Below are 11,916 nucleotides of genomic sequence, written 5' to 3'. Positions count from 1 at the left end.
GGTGAACCTACCAGATGGAAGAACCTCCATTACTGTGTGCCTTCTTACTGGCACATGTGAATATCTGCATTAAAAAAAACAAACTGAACACGTACAGAAAGATGATACTATTGCCTACACTTTCTAATTCATTGCTCATAAACACCAGGGCTAAATTAGGAAGAACTGAAAGTATCGCCTTTGCATACAGCAGCTCCCTTGCTGAAAGGAGACACACACAGGTAATAGTGGCTCTTTTTAGACCCAGAAAGTTAGGAAGCTTTTGTTTGTTTTGTTTGGCAAACCAGGTCTCTTGCAATATCTTTTTGAAATTTTAAAGATCCCAAGTCTTTAAAGTGATAAGCCTTGGGATATGCTTCAGATTTCTTGTATCAAAGTATCACTTTCAGGTTTGGTTTAAATTAGTGTGACATTTATAGATATCTCTTAATTTGAATATTAGGTACTTGTATGTGAGTATGTATCTGAAATAATTAATTTTAATAGCTTTGTCCAGGTCTGCAGGTAGACCTTGTGCTTTTCCTTGTTCCTGTGTAGCTTGCAAAATGATTCCTGGTGCATCTTTGATCATTTTGAAATGCAGTTAAAATTTATTTTATAAACTTGTGTCAGTGCAGACACTTCCTTTCCTCTCCTCATTGTTCGTAATAGAATTTTAAAAATACTTGTCAACACTTGAGACATATTTGGTCTTGGTTTTGCACTCTTCACAGCATATGGACTGTCAGTTTCAGTTTTGCTGTAACAGTTCAGTTCTCAGTTTAATTTATAAAAAGTGGCTGAATGCACTCGCAGCAAATGTAGATTGATGCTTGATGACCAGCCTGACCTCATCCTTTCTCTGTGGTACATAAGGCATCGTATTGTTTCATCTTCGAAGCGGTGCCCTTTTTTTCCCCATGGATTCATCCTCTTTAGAGAAGTACAGTATCTCTTCTGAAGTTGAGAGATTTGTACATGAAAAGCTTAATATAGGTTGCAGAACTGAAGAGACCTGTTCCTGTGCCATGGATCCTTGACAAGAAGCATGGCAAGCTCTAGATGCAACTGTGCCCTCATGCAATATTAACTGGAGAGTGCTAGAAACTATTGGTTTGTGGGGAGGGGTGTCTGCCATAACCGTATTTTTTGAAAGGGTGCATGAAAAAGGAAAAAACCAAATCCACACAAAAATCCCATTTCCAGTAATGTCAACTCTAGGATGACTTAAGTGAGGGTTAGAACGATGTGAGCACCATCATGCTGTTTTATCAGCTAAAATGTCTCATTTTTGTTGAAATAATGCTGTAGGCACTTGTACTGAGCCTATATGGTTGGTTATTCCAACAGCACAAGAGTTGCAGACTGGTACCTGAAACTTGAGTTAGGCTGATTAAAGGTCGAAGTAAACCTGGCTCACCTGCATGCACCAGTGGATGCAAGATTAAATCTAAACCTGGTACATGTAATAAGTAAATTAGACTGTTGAAAGCAGAGTTTAAAAAGCTTGCAGAAAAGGGAGGATAGTGGTGGTATTTGGAAAATGTCACACTGTTTAAACCTTACCTATAACTTCAAGGCTTCATGAATTATTTTGTAACACAAAAAAGCAGTGTGTAAGTTATTTCACAGAAGTTGAGACAAAGTACGTATTCTTTATTTATATTATTTTCCTTGGGAATGAAATATTTTTGTGAACTAGTTAAAAGGAAAAAAGGCCTTAGTCCCAAACACAGCTTGATGTGCTGCACATACCAAAAAAGTCCACTTAAAATCACCCAAGGGGGCCTAGCTTTCAGTGACAGGAGGCAGGAAATTTAGTGTTCTGGCTGGAATTCCATCTCCAGTTCATACTCTTGTAGCCTGATGGTGTGGCATCTGTGGTGTGCTTGACCCTTTAGTTCTTTCTCCAGCAAAAATGATACAGACCTCCACAGGAGTTTCGGCTAAGCCTGTCTGATTTGTAGCTTTGCAATTCTGAGTGCTTAAATATCAAAAGTTGAATTCCTGGAAAGCACGTAAAGGACTTTATTGAAGTTACATGATCTTGCCCTACATCTGATGGCTATTTATTTTATCATAAATGAAAGCTAACCATATTGTCTGATTATGGTGATCAAAGAAGTAGGGTTTCCAGAAAACACATTGAACAGTAGAGGATTCTTTTTTAAACTTAGTTTTTTGTGTTAGTTTTACCAAGTTAGGCCCACAGAATGCAGGAGTCCCTGTGGCATAGCTTCAGTTTGACAGAAAGTTAAACGCTGCTGTACCTGGTCACAACATTTGTTCTGAGGACAGGAGGAAGCTTTAATTACTGAATTTGTGTTTGTTTTCCTGTAGCTGTATGCCTGGTATGATTTAAGCAATTCTTCTCAAATGCATCTTTTCCATGAGAGTGATTTCATATCATGTACATATACAGAATTAGAATAACAAGTAAGAGAGGTTCAAGGGGGTCCTTGCTTTACAGAGAAATGGAATTGATTCTCCAAAAGCTCAGTTGTAGGAAACAGAAAGCTGACAAAAATGTTGGCTTACGGAAGATGCAAGCTGGCCTTATGGGCTCTCTCTCTTAGGAGAAAAGTACTGGCAGATAAGTTAAAGGAAAAACCTCCAGTGGGCCGGTGGTGACCAAGTGAATTAAACACATTAGGGATGACTCTACGGAGAAAGTCTCTCAGTTTACCAAAGGCAGGTGAGCAATGAAAGTTGTGCAAGCGCTGCCTAGTGCTGAAGGTGTGGGGAAACTATACACTGTGTGGTTAGGCAGGGAGAGAAGGGTGGGTTCTCAAGGAGAAGACAGTTCAGACATACAAAGTACTATGATCAGAGACACTCAAGACAGAAGCCATGACTTTGAAAACGAGCCTAACTTCAGGCACACAGTCTATATTCATGCGTGCAAGTGCTAGATCAGAAGTGATGAGCAGCCAGCTATTTCAGTAAGAACTTCTGGATGTACAAGTTCTTGAATTCTGGTTTTTTTTCCTGAAAGCTGGTGTGTGAGCTTAAGAGCTTATGGTTAAACCTCCTTTTCCCACCCACCTTCTTTCTTCTTTTTTTTTATTTTAAAAAAAAGTCTTGATTACACAGGCTATGTTGGATTTAATTCTTTTATTCTCCTCTTGTAGGAGGATGATTGACTTAGTTCATCAGTTCAGCGCCTGTAATAGTGCACAAGGAACCTTTTTATTTATTATTGTAATTGACATAGATGTATCTAAGTATGTTGTGTTCCGAGGAAGACTTGCTAAATACCTTGCTAGTGGTAACCTCTTCCTCCTTCTTAGAATGTCTAAAGGCTGGAAGAAAGTAAGATAAGAGGCAGATAAATGTTGAACTGCAAACAGCAAGCTCCATGGTCTCATTGCTTCTCTTCCCTCCTTGCATGTGTGTGGCCAACAAATGCAGGTGGGGAGGTGTCGTGTGGGTGTTTTGGGGGAGGGATTTTTAGTGTCAGTGTTTGACACTCATTGGAAGCCTGTTGGACCATTTGCCATTGTCTCAAGCAAAAAAGAAAACGGTTTTTGAACAGTAGCCCCTGCAATTCTTTTATTGTTGCTTTCTGATATCTTGGAAATTCTTTTAATGTTTGCTTTTGCACACCACTATTATAGAGGATCTTAGTGCATTCTGAAATGTTTGAGCACTCCCAGCTGTAAATGGATGTTGCAACACAACTGGAGTCTTGAAACTTGGAAAAGCACTCTGACACAGCTCAAACCCAGTATTCCTTGTGCAGAATTTAAACAAAGTTTGTACTATGAGAGGTGTTTGTGTGCTCTAACTTTTGCACTTAGTAGATCCCTGTAGCTGTTTTACAGACTTAAAAAATGAAGCAAATGTGTTATTTATCTGCAATCTTGAAGTCATATATCTGTGGGCTGCTACTGCTGGTATCCTTGTGGGGAAGGTGAGAAAGACCTTATTTAAATACGAGGCTACAGCTTGCTTCTAGGCAGAACTGAGTGTACGTTCGAAATCCTGTCATTATGGGCAGGGCCTTCTGCTCCTAACAGAAGTGTTTCTGGAGAGGTGCCGTTTCTCTTGCCTGTGTCAGCAACAAGGTGCTTTTTCTTCTGTGCCTGTGTGCTAATTTATGCCATTGCCAGCTTGCTGTATCTCAGATTTTTATCTGCGCTGAAACTAGGCTCTACTTAGAATCAAAATGGTCGTGACTTCAGATCATAAATGCAGATTTTCTAGTTAGGCCTACTTTACTTTCTTTTTTTTCTGCTAATATAATTACAGGAAAAAATGGTTATCAAGGTCAGTTTGTATAGACGTACTGGGAGTGTTTTCCGGTTCCAACAAAATAAGCTTAATTTCCTGAAGTATTTCAAACCCTTCATATGTATGGGTTGCAGTAGTGCATTGTTGCTATGCGCTTGCTGTCGAGGCCTTACTTAATCTGTTTGTAGCAGCAGGCAACCAAGTGAATGCTAAATTTCAATTGAATGGAATGACAGGAAAGGGATAAATTCAGCATGCTGATCATAAGAGCTCTTGGATGTAGAAAAATTAAAGGAAGGCAAATCTTGCCATATTCTTTTCCATTCCAGCACTTAAATGTTTGGAATGCAACAAATGGTTTTCATTACAGCTCCTTCCTGAGTTAATGCATGTTAATTCTTGTTTGCCCTTATAAAATAAGCCGTGCCTGTACATGCCTTTGTAGAAGGAGAAGCCAGGGAATCAATCAATGCCACAACGGACATGGATGAAGAAAGAGAGGTAGATCTGTCACATGTCTTGGCTTTTGGTCCTGAGTTCTGACCAGGCTATGGCAATTGCATGAAGAAGCTTGTTCTCTCTTTTATGAATAGCTGACACTCTTTAAAGTAAGATTATTTTAACCCTGCAATGGTTAAGAACTTTAAAGAAAACACATGTTTTTTTATTAAAGATCTGAATTGTTTGTATTGCTTGAAAAGCAGAAGAGAAATTAACTTCGTGTTACAGACTTTTTTCCCTTTGGTTTTCAACAACTGAGGAGCAGGAAAGAAAAGTGGCCTTTAGAATAAGACTTAGAGCTTTTCTTCTGGCCTTTCAGTCAGGATATTTTTCCTATCCATTTGAGCCATTCTGGTCTCTTGCGAAAACATTTCAGCTTTGTTCTGAAATGTGCTTGCTTCACCTGTGACTCTTCTAGTATTTGTGGCTTTCTCCCTGGCAGCATTAGTTCACTGCCCAAAAGTATGCTTGTACAGCCCAAATTAAACATCTAACTTGTTCTGTTTTAGTGTTAAATTTATTTTGTTTAGTGCAATCAATGTGTTACATATTTAATGGAAGTGGAAGGTAACTGTTCAGAGGTGCTCAGCAGAGGTGGGTTTGTAGATTTTTCAACTGTGGGGTTTTTTAAGTGGAGGTCTATGAACTAACTGTACAAAAAATGTCAGTTTAATCTGGTAGTCAATCTCGGTGCATCAGTTTGTGGAATCTCATACTGTAGTTTTGAATATACTGATAGTGTCATTGTTGGGGGAAATAAGGAAATTCCCAGTCCTCCTGCTGTAGCTAATTCTGCCAGTTGTGGCAGAAGGGTACGTTGGCTTGTTTTCTTGCAGCCAGAAGCCTTCAAAGTAGTCAGTGTGCTGAGTGTGACAGATGACTTTTAAACATACGAGAAATTAAGATTGAGTTGTGTCCTCCGTGAAATGGGTGATTTAAAACTTTTATTAAACTTATGCAGAAAACTGTGTAAGTGAAATATCTCAACTTACTTTTATTAGTCATGAGAGTTACCTTCTTACTTCCAGGATTAGAAGTGATACAAATAGGCAAGCTCCATCTCCGCGGATAGGGCTTCAGTGCATTTGTTGCCAGGGTCTACAGTGTTGTTATTTTGCTTTTCAAGTCTCTCTTTAAAGTCCAACTACGTTGTCTGGCTTTTGCTCTGACATCTTTCTTACCTCTGCACGCTGAAGGTCCTACGCCTGTGACTCTAGTTTCTCTTTCCTCCTTCTCTGCCTGCTGTCTTCATTGGCTTTCTCCATTATATTCATTCACCGATGTCTGGGTGTTTGTCTTGCAGTGTTCTGGGTTCCCAGAACTCTTATTCTCTACTTAACCTCATTTGGTCTGTCATCTTAAATGCGCTCTCCACACCTGCTTTTTTTAACCACTTAATGTGTTGCCTTTGGCAATATTTTGGCTACTGCATGGGGGTGTCTTGTGGTTATTTGTTGCTCTTTAAATGGCAAGCACTGACATTTAAAGCTGAGTAAATAGCAGGCTAACTTTTTTCTGGCTTTCCTGGGCAGTGTCTGGTGGCTGATATATATTAGACCTATATATTGAAACAGCATTGGTTTTCAAAATAGCATTGGAAACTCTTTGCAGTTCCCTTCAGTTGTCACCCTCAGACTTAACAATATTTGGAGTCTTTGAGCATTAATGGCTGGAATCATGTGAATCTGATGTGCCTTTTCTTTAAAAGCAGCTAGTTCTCATATTAGTGCGTTCAAACCCATATTTTGAATTTGGAAGGCTAAAATCTGATATCTGAAGTTCAGTACTAGCCTCTTGAAATTAAGCATGTAATGCAATGTGTACCTACCATTATTTGCTAAATTTCATTATATTCCTCATTTCATTTGAGTCTGATAGTGTGACTGCAAGTGGTTTGCAAGTAAGGAGTCCCATTACACTGCTGTTAGGTTGAAATAGCATGTTTCCCTGTGCCCTGACTGTTGTGTGGGAAAGGGTTATATACAGCTGCTTTTGTATTTTGTAGAGTTAAGCTGTATCAGAAGCTTCTTCGAGACTCTCTGATTCACAAACCACCGATGTTTGGCTGAGCTTCTGTGTAGCTTGTCCTTCAAAGAAGCTACTGCCCTCTTTCCTCCTAAGTTTTAGAAGAGGTGTAAGAAATACAGTTTTGCTGAACTTTCATTCCAGCAACAAAAGTGTGAGATCTTACCACAGATAATTTTTTTAGGTAAGAATATTTGTGTGAGCTAAAACGCCAGGGTCTTTTTAAACCAGTGTTAAATTTGCCATGTGGAGTTGTAGTAAACACAAAAGTGAACAACTTAAAGCAGTTACTTTCAGACTCCTGCGACCAGATGAACTGACTGTTGGTGTCCTGTTTCATGACAAAAAGCTAGCAGTAGGAATAATGGGTAGCTGTTTCACTGCAACCTGATGATACAGAGTTTGAAAAGGTCTGAACAGTGCTCCATTTATCTATGAGTTCTCTTTATGAAACGCAGTGTCCTTTTGCTTTCATTGTTGTAGCCTGATCAGATCTCTGCTCCAATTGTTTGTACACTTATGCAATGGCTGTTGTTGTAGTAGTAGAATAATGCTTTGAGATGATGTGTGCACTGTAACCTTACTGTACCAGTGCTGAAATGTTCCAGGGACAAAATAAAATCCAGTATTCTCTTTGGGAGAGGTGCACTTCCTATCCTGTAGGATATTCTTCCCAAACAGAATTGATTTGTGCTAGTAAGAGCTTGAGAACAAGTATTTTTCTTTCAGTTGCACTGGCAATTAGGAAATAATGTACATGGTTTTGTGTCTATTCAGAAAAGGCATTGTTGAAGAGCTCTGGAAGAAAAAAAAAAGGCCATTAGGCTGGTTGTTTGCATTATCAGCCTGAAAGACTGGAAGAATTGGATTACTTAATGTGACACTAAGGAGCACTGAACTCTGGGTGGTGCTTGCCTTAGAGACAATTCAGGACTCTGCATGCAAATATTATCTGCTGGCCAACTACAATCTGAGATCACCTAGAGTCTTCAAAGTGTCTATAGGAAAATCTTAGTTCAGTTGTTCACTGTATGATTTGCCTGCTGTGCTCGATAGAAGTACGCTGAAAATTGGAGCCAAACCCAGAACTCACATCTCTGATAAGTGAGATCTAAGCACTTGCCAGGTGGCAGTTTGGGGTGGGAGGCCTAGTGGGTTTTGCGTGTGTGCTAAAGTCGGGTTTGATTCTTGATCTTGCAGCTCACACGTGCTGTGTCCTCTGTGTGTGTGTGTTTTCACCCAGCCCAAGCTAAAATTCAGTCCTTGCAGTTAAGATGGGTGAGTGACCCTGCAAGCCCATTTGACTGGAATGGTGCTGGGGGAATAGATATATTAGATGCACTTAACTAGCATGACAGCCGTGGATCAAATCGGTAGGCTACATTAAGTGAAAATGAAAGCCAGAGCTAGCTATTGGCACATTTCAGTATCTGTGTCAATACTGTTATGGATTCCTTGTTCCATATATATGTCAATACTTCTATGGGTTGCTTGCTTTATTTTGTTCGCATTTCTGGAGCAATTCATGGCATGGCACAGTTTAACCCTAACCAAAATAAAAATCCAGGCCAGTCATTCTCTTTTCCCTTGTATTCTCTTGCCAATGAATTCAAGTATGATAGTACTACATGAATGGTTTGTTATTGTGCAGTCAGAAAGGTAAAATGGTTTGAGATAACTGATATCACTTTATAATTAAGTTATTCAACTAGGTGCTTTAGTGCCTTCTCTTCCAAGCTGGTCACTACTGTTCTGATTTGAACGTAACTGGATGAGAAGTGCTGCTCACACTACTGGGAATATATGTGAAGCTAATGTAGAAATCTTATTCAGCACTTTTTCCTTAAGCACGCTAGCAACTTGTGATTATAAAAAAAAATCTGAAAAATGGAGTGATATTGGGTTTATTTGAGTGTTCTATAAGGTCATCTGGCTCCCTTAGGAGTTCAGATAAAAGCAACGAGATAGAAAGATCAAAGTTGGAAAAACTCAAAGCAGCATTGTTTCCAACATTAAGTCAGGTTGGCTGCAGCTCTGTCTAGTTGAATCTTGAAAATCTCCAAGGATGGAGATTGCGTAGCCTCTGACCGACCTCTTCGAGAGCTGCTCTGTTCTCCTGACACACGGGCTCCTGGCATAAGGGACAGGTTGTTTTGGATCTCTGGCTTGCACCCGTCTGCAATTTCTAGCTTCCAGTGTAGTCATCTGATCAACTCCCTTCCCCCCAGCTGCAGTGCCTGGGCTAAAGCAGTCCGAAACATTTGATTTTTATCATTGGTGTGTTAAGCCTTGTTTGCCTTGATTGTGGAGAGGGGCCAGCATGCATTTTATTTTGCAAAATGATATGCACCAAGCGCAAATTTCGGAGCAACTGAATTATCTTGACTTCAGCACAAAAGAGAATAGTTGGATTGAAAATTAAAATGCACAGTCCTGTTCTAAGGTAGTATAAAATGTCAATCTGATTACTCTTGAGAGTTCAAGAGCCCTCCTTGCCTAATTGTAAAATATTAATACTTTTGGCCTGTTTAGTCTAGAAATAGTCAATACAGGGAAGTGTTCTGTTGCTCTGTACCTTATTTTGAAATCCTTCTGTATCATTGCATTCTATCTCCTGCTGTTAGTCTAATGCAAAAGATAGGAAGCAGCATCTTGACATAGTCATAAGAACATGAAATTGCTAAATATTGGAGCATTTCCTAGACTCAGGCACCTTTTCTGGGATTATGTTCTTTGATATGAGAAGGTAGTTGATACCACCTCTAAAATCTTGCCCAGATTGGAGCTGTCAATCATTACAGGGAGAACACTGAATGCAAAGGAGTAACTCTTGTACTCGTCCTTTGCCTTGATTGTTGCTCAAGGACAAAAGGTGGATGCACCGCACCGTCACCAGGCTAAAGGTTTGGATTTAAAAGGAGAAAAGGAAATGCTGAGGCTGAGGAAGCTTTGTGCCTGCTGTGTCCCAGTGCTGCGGGTGTCCTCCCCGGCGTGTCCAGCAACCAGCAGAGCTGCTGTGGGAGACGGAGGTGAAGGGGGGGGCATGTCCCAGACTGCCAGTGAAATGAGCTGCTCTGCATGGGCTCGGATGAACCCAGTTCCTGAGGGTGCAGGGTAGCTCCACGCTGCTTTTTGGGAACTTTTCCCAAGTAAGCTTTGTGACAGTTAAAATTGATTTGTGCATCACGTGCCCAGACAGTTTAGCCTTGTTAAACAGTAATGTTTCACATGTGAAACTTGTGTAGCTGCTGAAAAAGGTTTTCAAAATGAACTGATGAGTTCAGAAGACAGGGCCTGACTGTAAGGAAGAAGCAGTTTTTTGTAGACTCTCCAGGAGGTGAGCCGGGATGCCAAGACTTACTAGTGGAGTCTAGTTTACGTGTCCGTAGTCTCAGGAGGTCAGCTACATCCACACTGTGCAGTGTGTGGTGCACGTTTGCCTTGTGCCCCGGGCTCCAAGACACGCAGAAGCACAACAAAATTCCAGCAAGTTCAAAGCTTCTGAAAGAAGAGCTGCAATTACTACTTTTCATTTTAATGTGATAATGGTGGCACATGCTTTGTCTGGGTGAACGACAGAGGAAAGTGCGAAGCCCCTTGAGAGAGACTTGGAGCGCTGTCTGGCACAGCGGAGCAGAGCCTGCCGCAGTGTTACATGCTTCGACCAGGCTTGGGAGCAAATTACCCCATTGGCTTCGCTTGGATTTTCTTGCACTGCTGCCAGTTTTTCCTTGCAGAGTGAGCTGCTCTTTTTGCTTCGTCGCTGGTGAGAGTCCTGGCGCTGGGAGTGAAACAAGAAGCTACACAAACATAGCTGCTGTTTTGGTATAAAGGGTCTATATTTAAAGCATAAGCCCAACGTTGCTGTAATGATTATTTGAGTAGTGGAGCTGCCGTGTTTTAACCCTGGGTTATATTGCTCAGCATCATTTGGATGCTGCTTTGTTTCATTAACTCTTGTAATGTTTACCTTCTATTTAATGTAGGTCCCTTTTCATAAGGGCTACCCTTGGATGGGGTTGATGTAGTACCGAGCACAGTGGGAATCAGATTGCTGATTGGGACTTGTAGATACAGCGATTAAAAAAAAATGTAACTTAGAGCAACGTGTTGTGATATTTTTCTTTGCTGCTGCTTCAGTTTAGAGAATTGATATCTGGAAACTTTATCAGGCTCCATGACCTACACTTGGATACTTAGTCCTCTCTTTGTTGACCTATTCTGTATGAGAGCCAGCCTCTGCGTCCCTTTTGCCCTTGTTTTCTTTACACTAAAATGAGAGGATGATATTATATTCTAGGTGTTTCTGAAGGCTCTGTTTAAATGCTCTACTTAAATATCATGGAATTATTTCAGTGTTGTCTGTTTCGTGTATCTTTAACGTAAAGGCATTGGTATAGGTGGTGAAGAGAGACATTTTCAGCTTCTCTTGATCTGCAAACTTTGTGTGTGCCTAGCCCCTAAAAAAAAATACCAAAGTTTTTAACGTGTAGCTGAGCTGAGGACGCTTGTGCAATGATGAATATCACATTCCTGACAGTGTATAAAGTTAAAGAATTAATTACAACTGTTACTTTGTCTTTTCAGTACATCAACTTTGGTAACCTGGAACAGCTGTTAGACAGTAACCAGCATCTGCCCTGGACAGTGAGGGTGAAACTGGCCTATGACATTGCTATGGGAATCAGTTATCTTCACTATAAAGGCATTTTCCACCGAGACCTTACATCCAAGGTACCGTTTAAAAACTTAAGGGAACTTTTTAATGAAGGTACTATATATAACAGGTTGTTTGGTTTCTCCTCTTTCCAGCAGAGGACTGCTATTGTATAAGGTATAATCAAAGACATTTTGAGGAACAAATTGAAATACAGTTTATAGAATTATAGAATTAAAACTTTCCTCAAAACATGTTGATAGTTTGTATGGGAACTGGAGAAATAACTATCCTGAAGGAAGGTCACTCCTTAAATGAGTTCAGATTAGGATTTCTCAGAAAGCAGCTGCAGAGTTTCTTAATTCTGAATTACGGTTCAGTAAAGTATTTAAATCCCCGGATAATTAAGCATAACAATCTAACATTTGGAACAGGTCAATCATATAAAGAACCCAAATTGAAGAGATTATTACAAATGCACTTTAAAATCTCCTTATTGTTTTTGTTTCCCCACGTATTTC

General features: G+C 40.1%; 1 protein-coding gene across 1 annotated transcript in view; it reads left to right on the top strand.

Annotated features, from left to right (window-relative positions):
• Positions 1 to 11,916, top strand: part of TESK2 (testis-specific kinase 2) — a 69,444-nt gene that overhangs the window by 35,241 nt on the left and 22,287 nt on the right. The window contains exon 4 of the mRNA XM_009872070.1: positions 11,326 to 11,472. Within this exon, the coding sequence (XP_009870372.1) occupies positions 11,326 to 11,472 (147 nt within the window). The remainder of the gene's footprint in view (positions 1 to 11,325; positions 11,473 to 11,916) is intronic.

The sequence above is a fragment of the Apaloderma vittatum genome, unplaced genomic scaffold, assembly GCF_000703405.1.
Source record: "Apaloderma vittatum isolate BGI_N311 unplaced genomic scaffold, ASM70340v1 scaffold9036, whole genome shotgun sequence".
In the NCBI taxonomy this organism is placed as follows: Eukaryota; Metazoa; Chordata; class Aves; order Trogoniformes; family Trogonidae; genus Apaloderma; species Apaloderma vittatum.
Note: the sequence above shows the minus strand (reverse complement) of the source record. Positions and strands in the feature narration are given on the sequence as shown.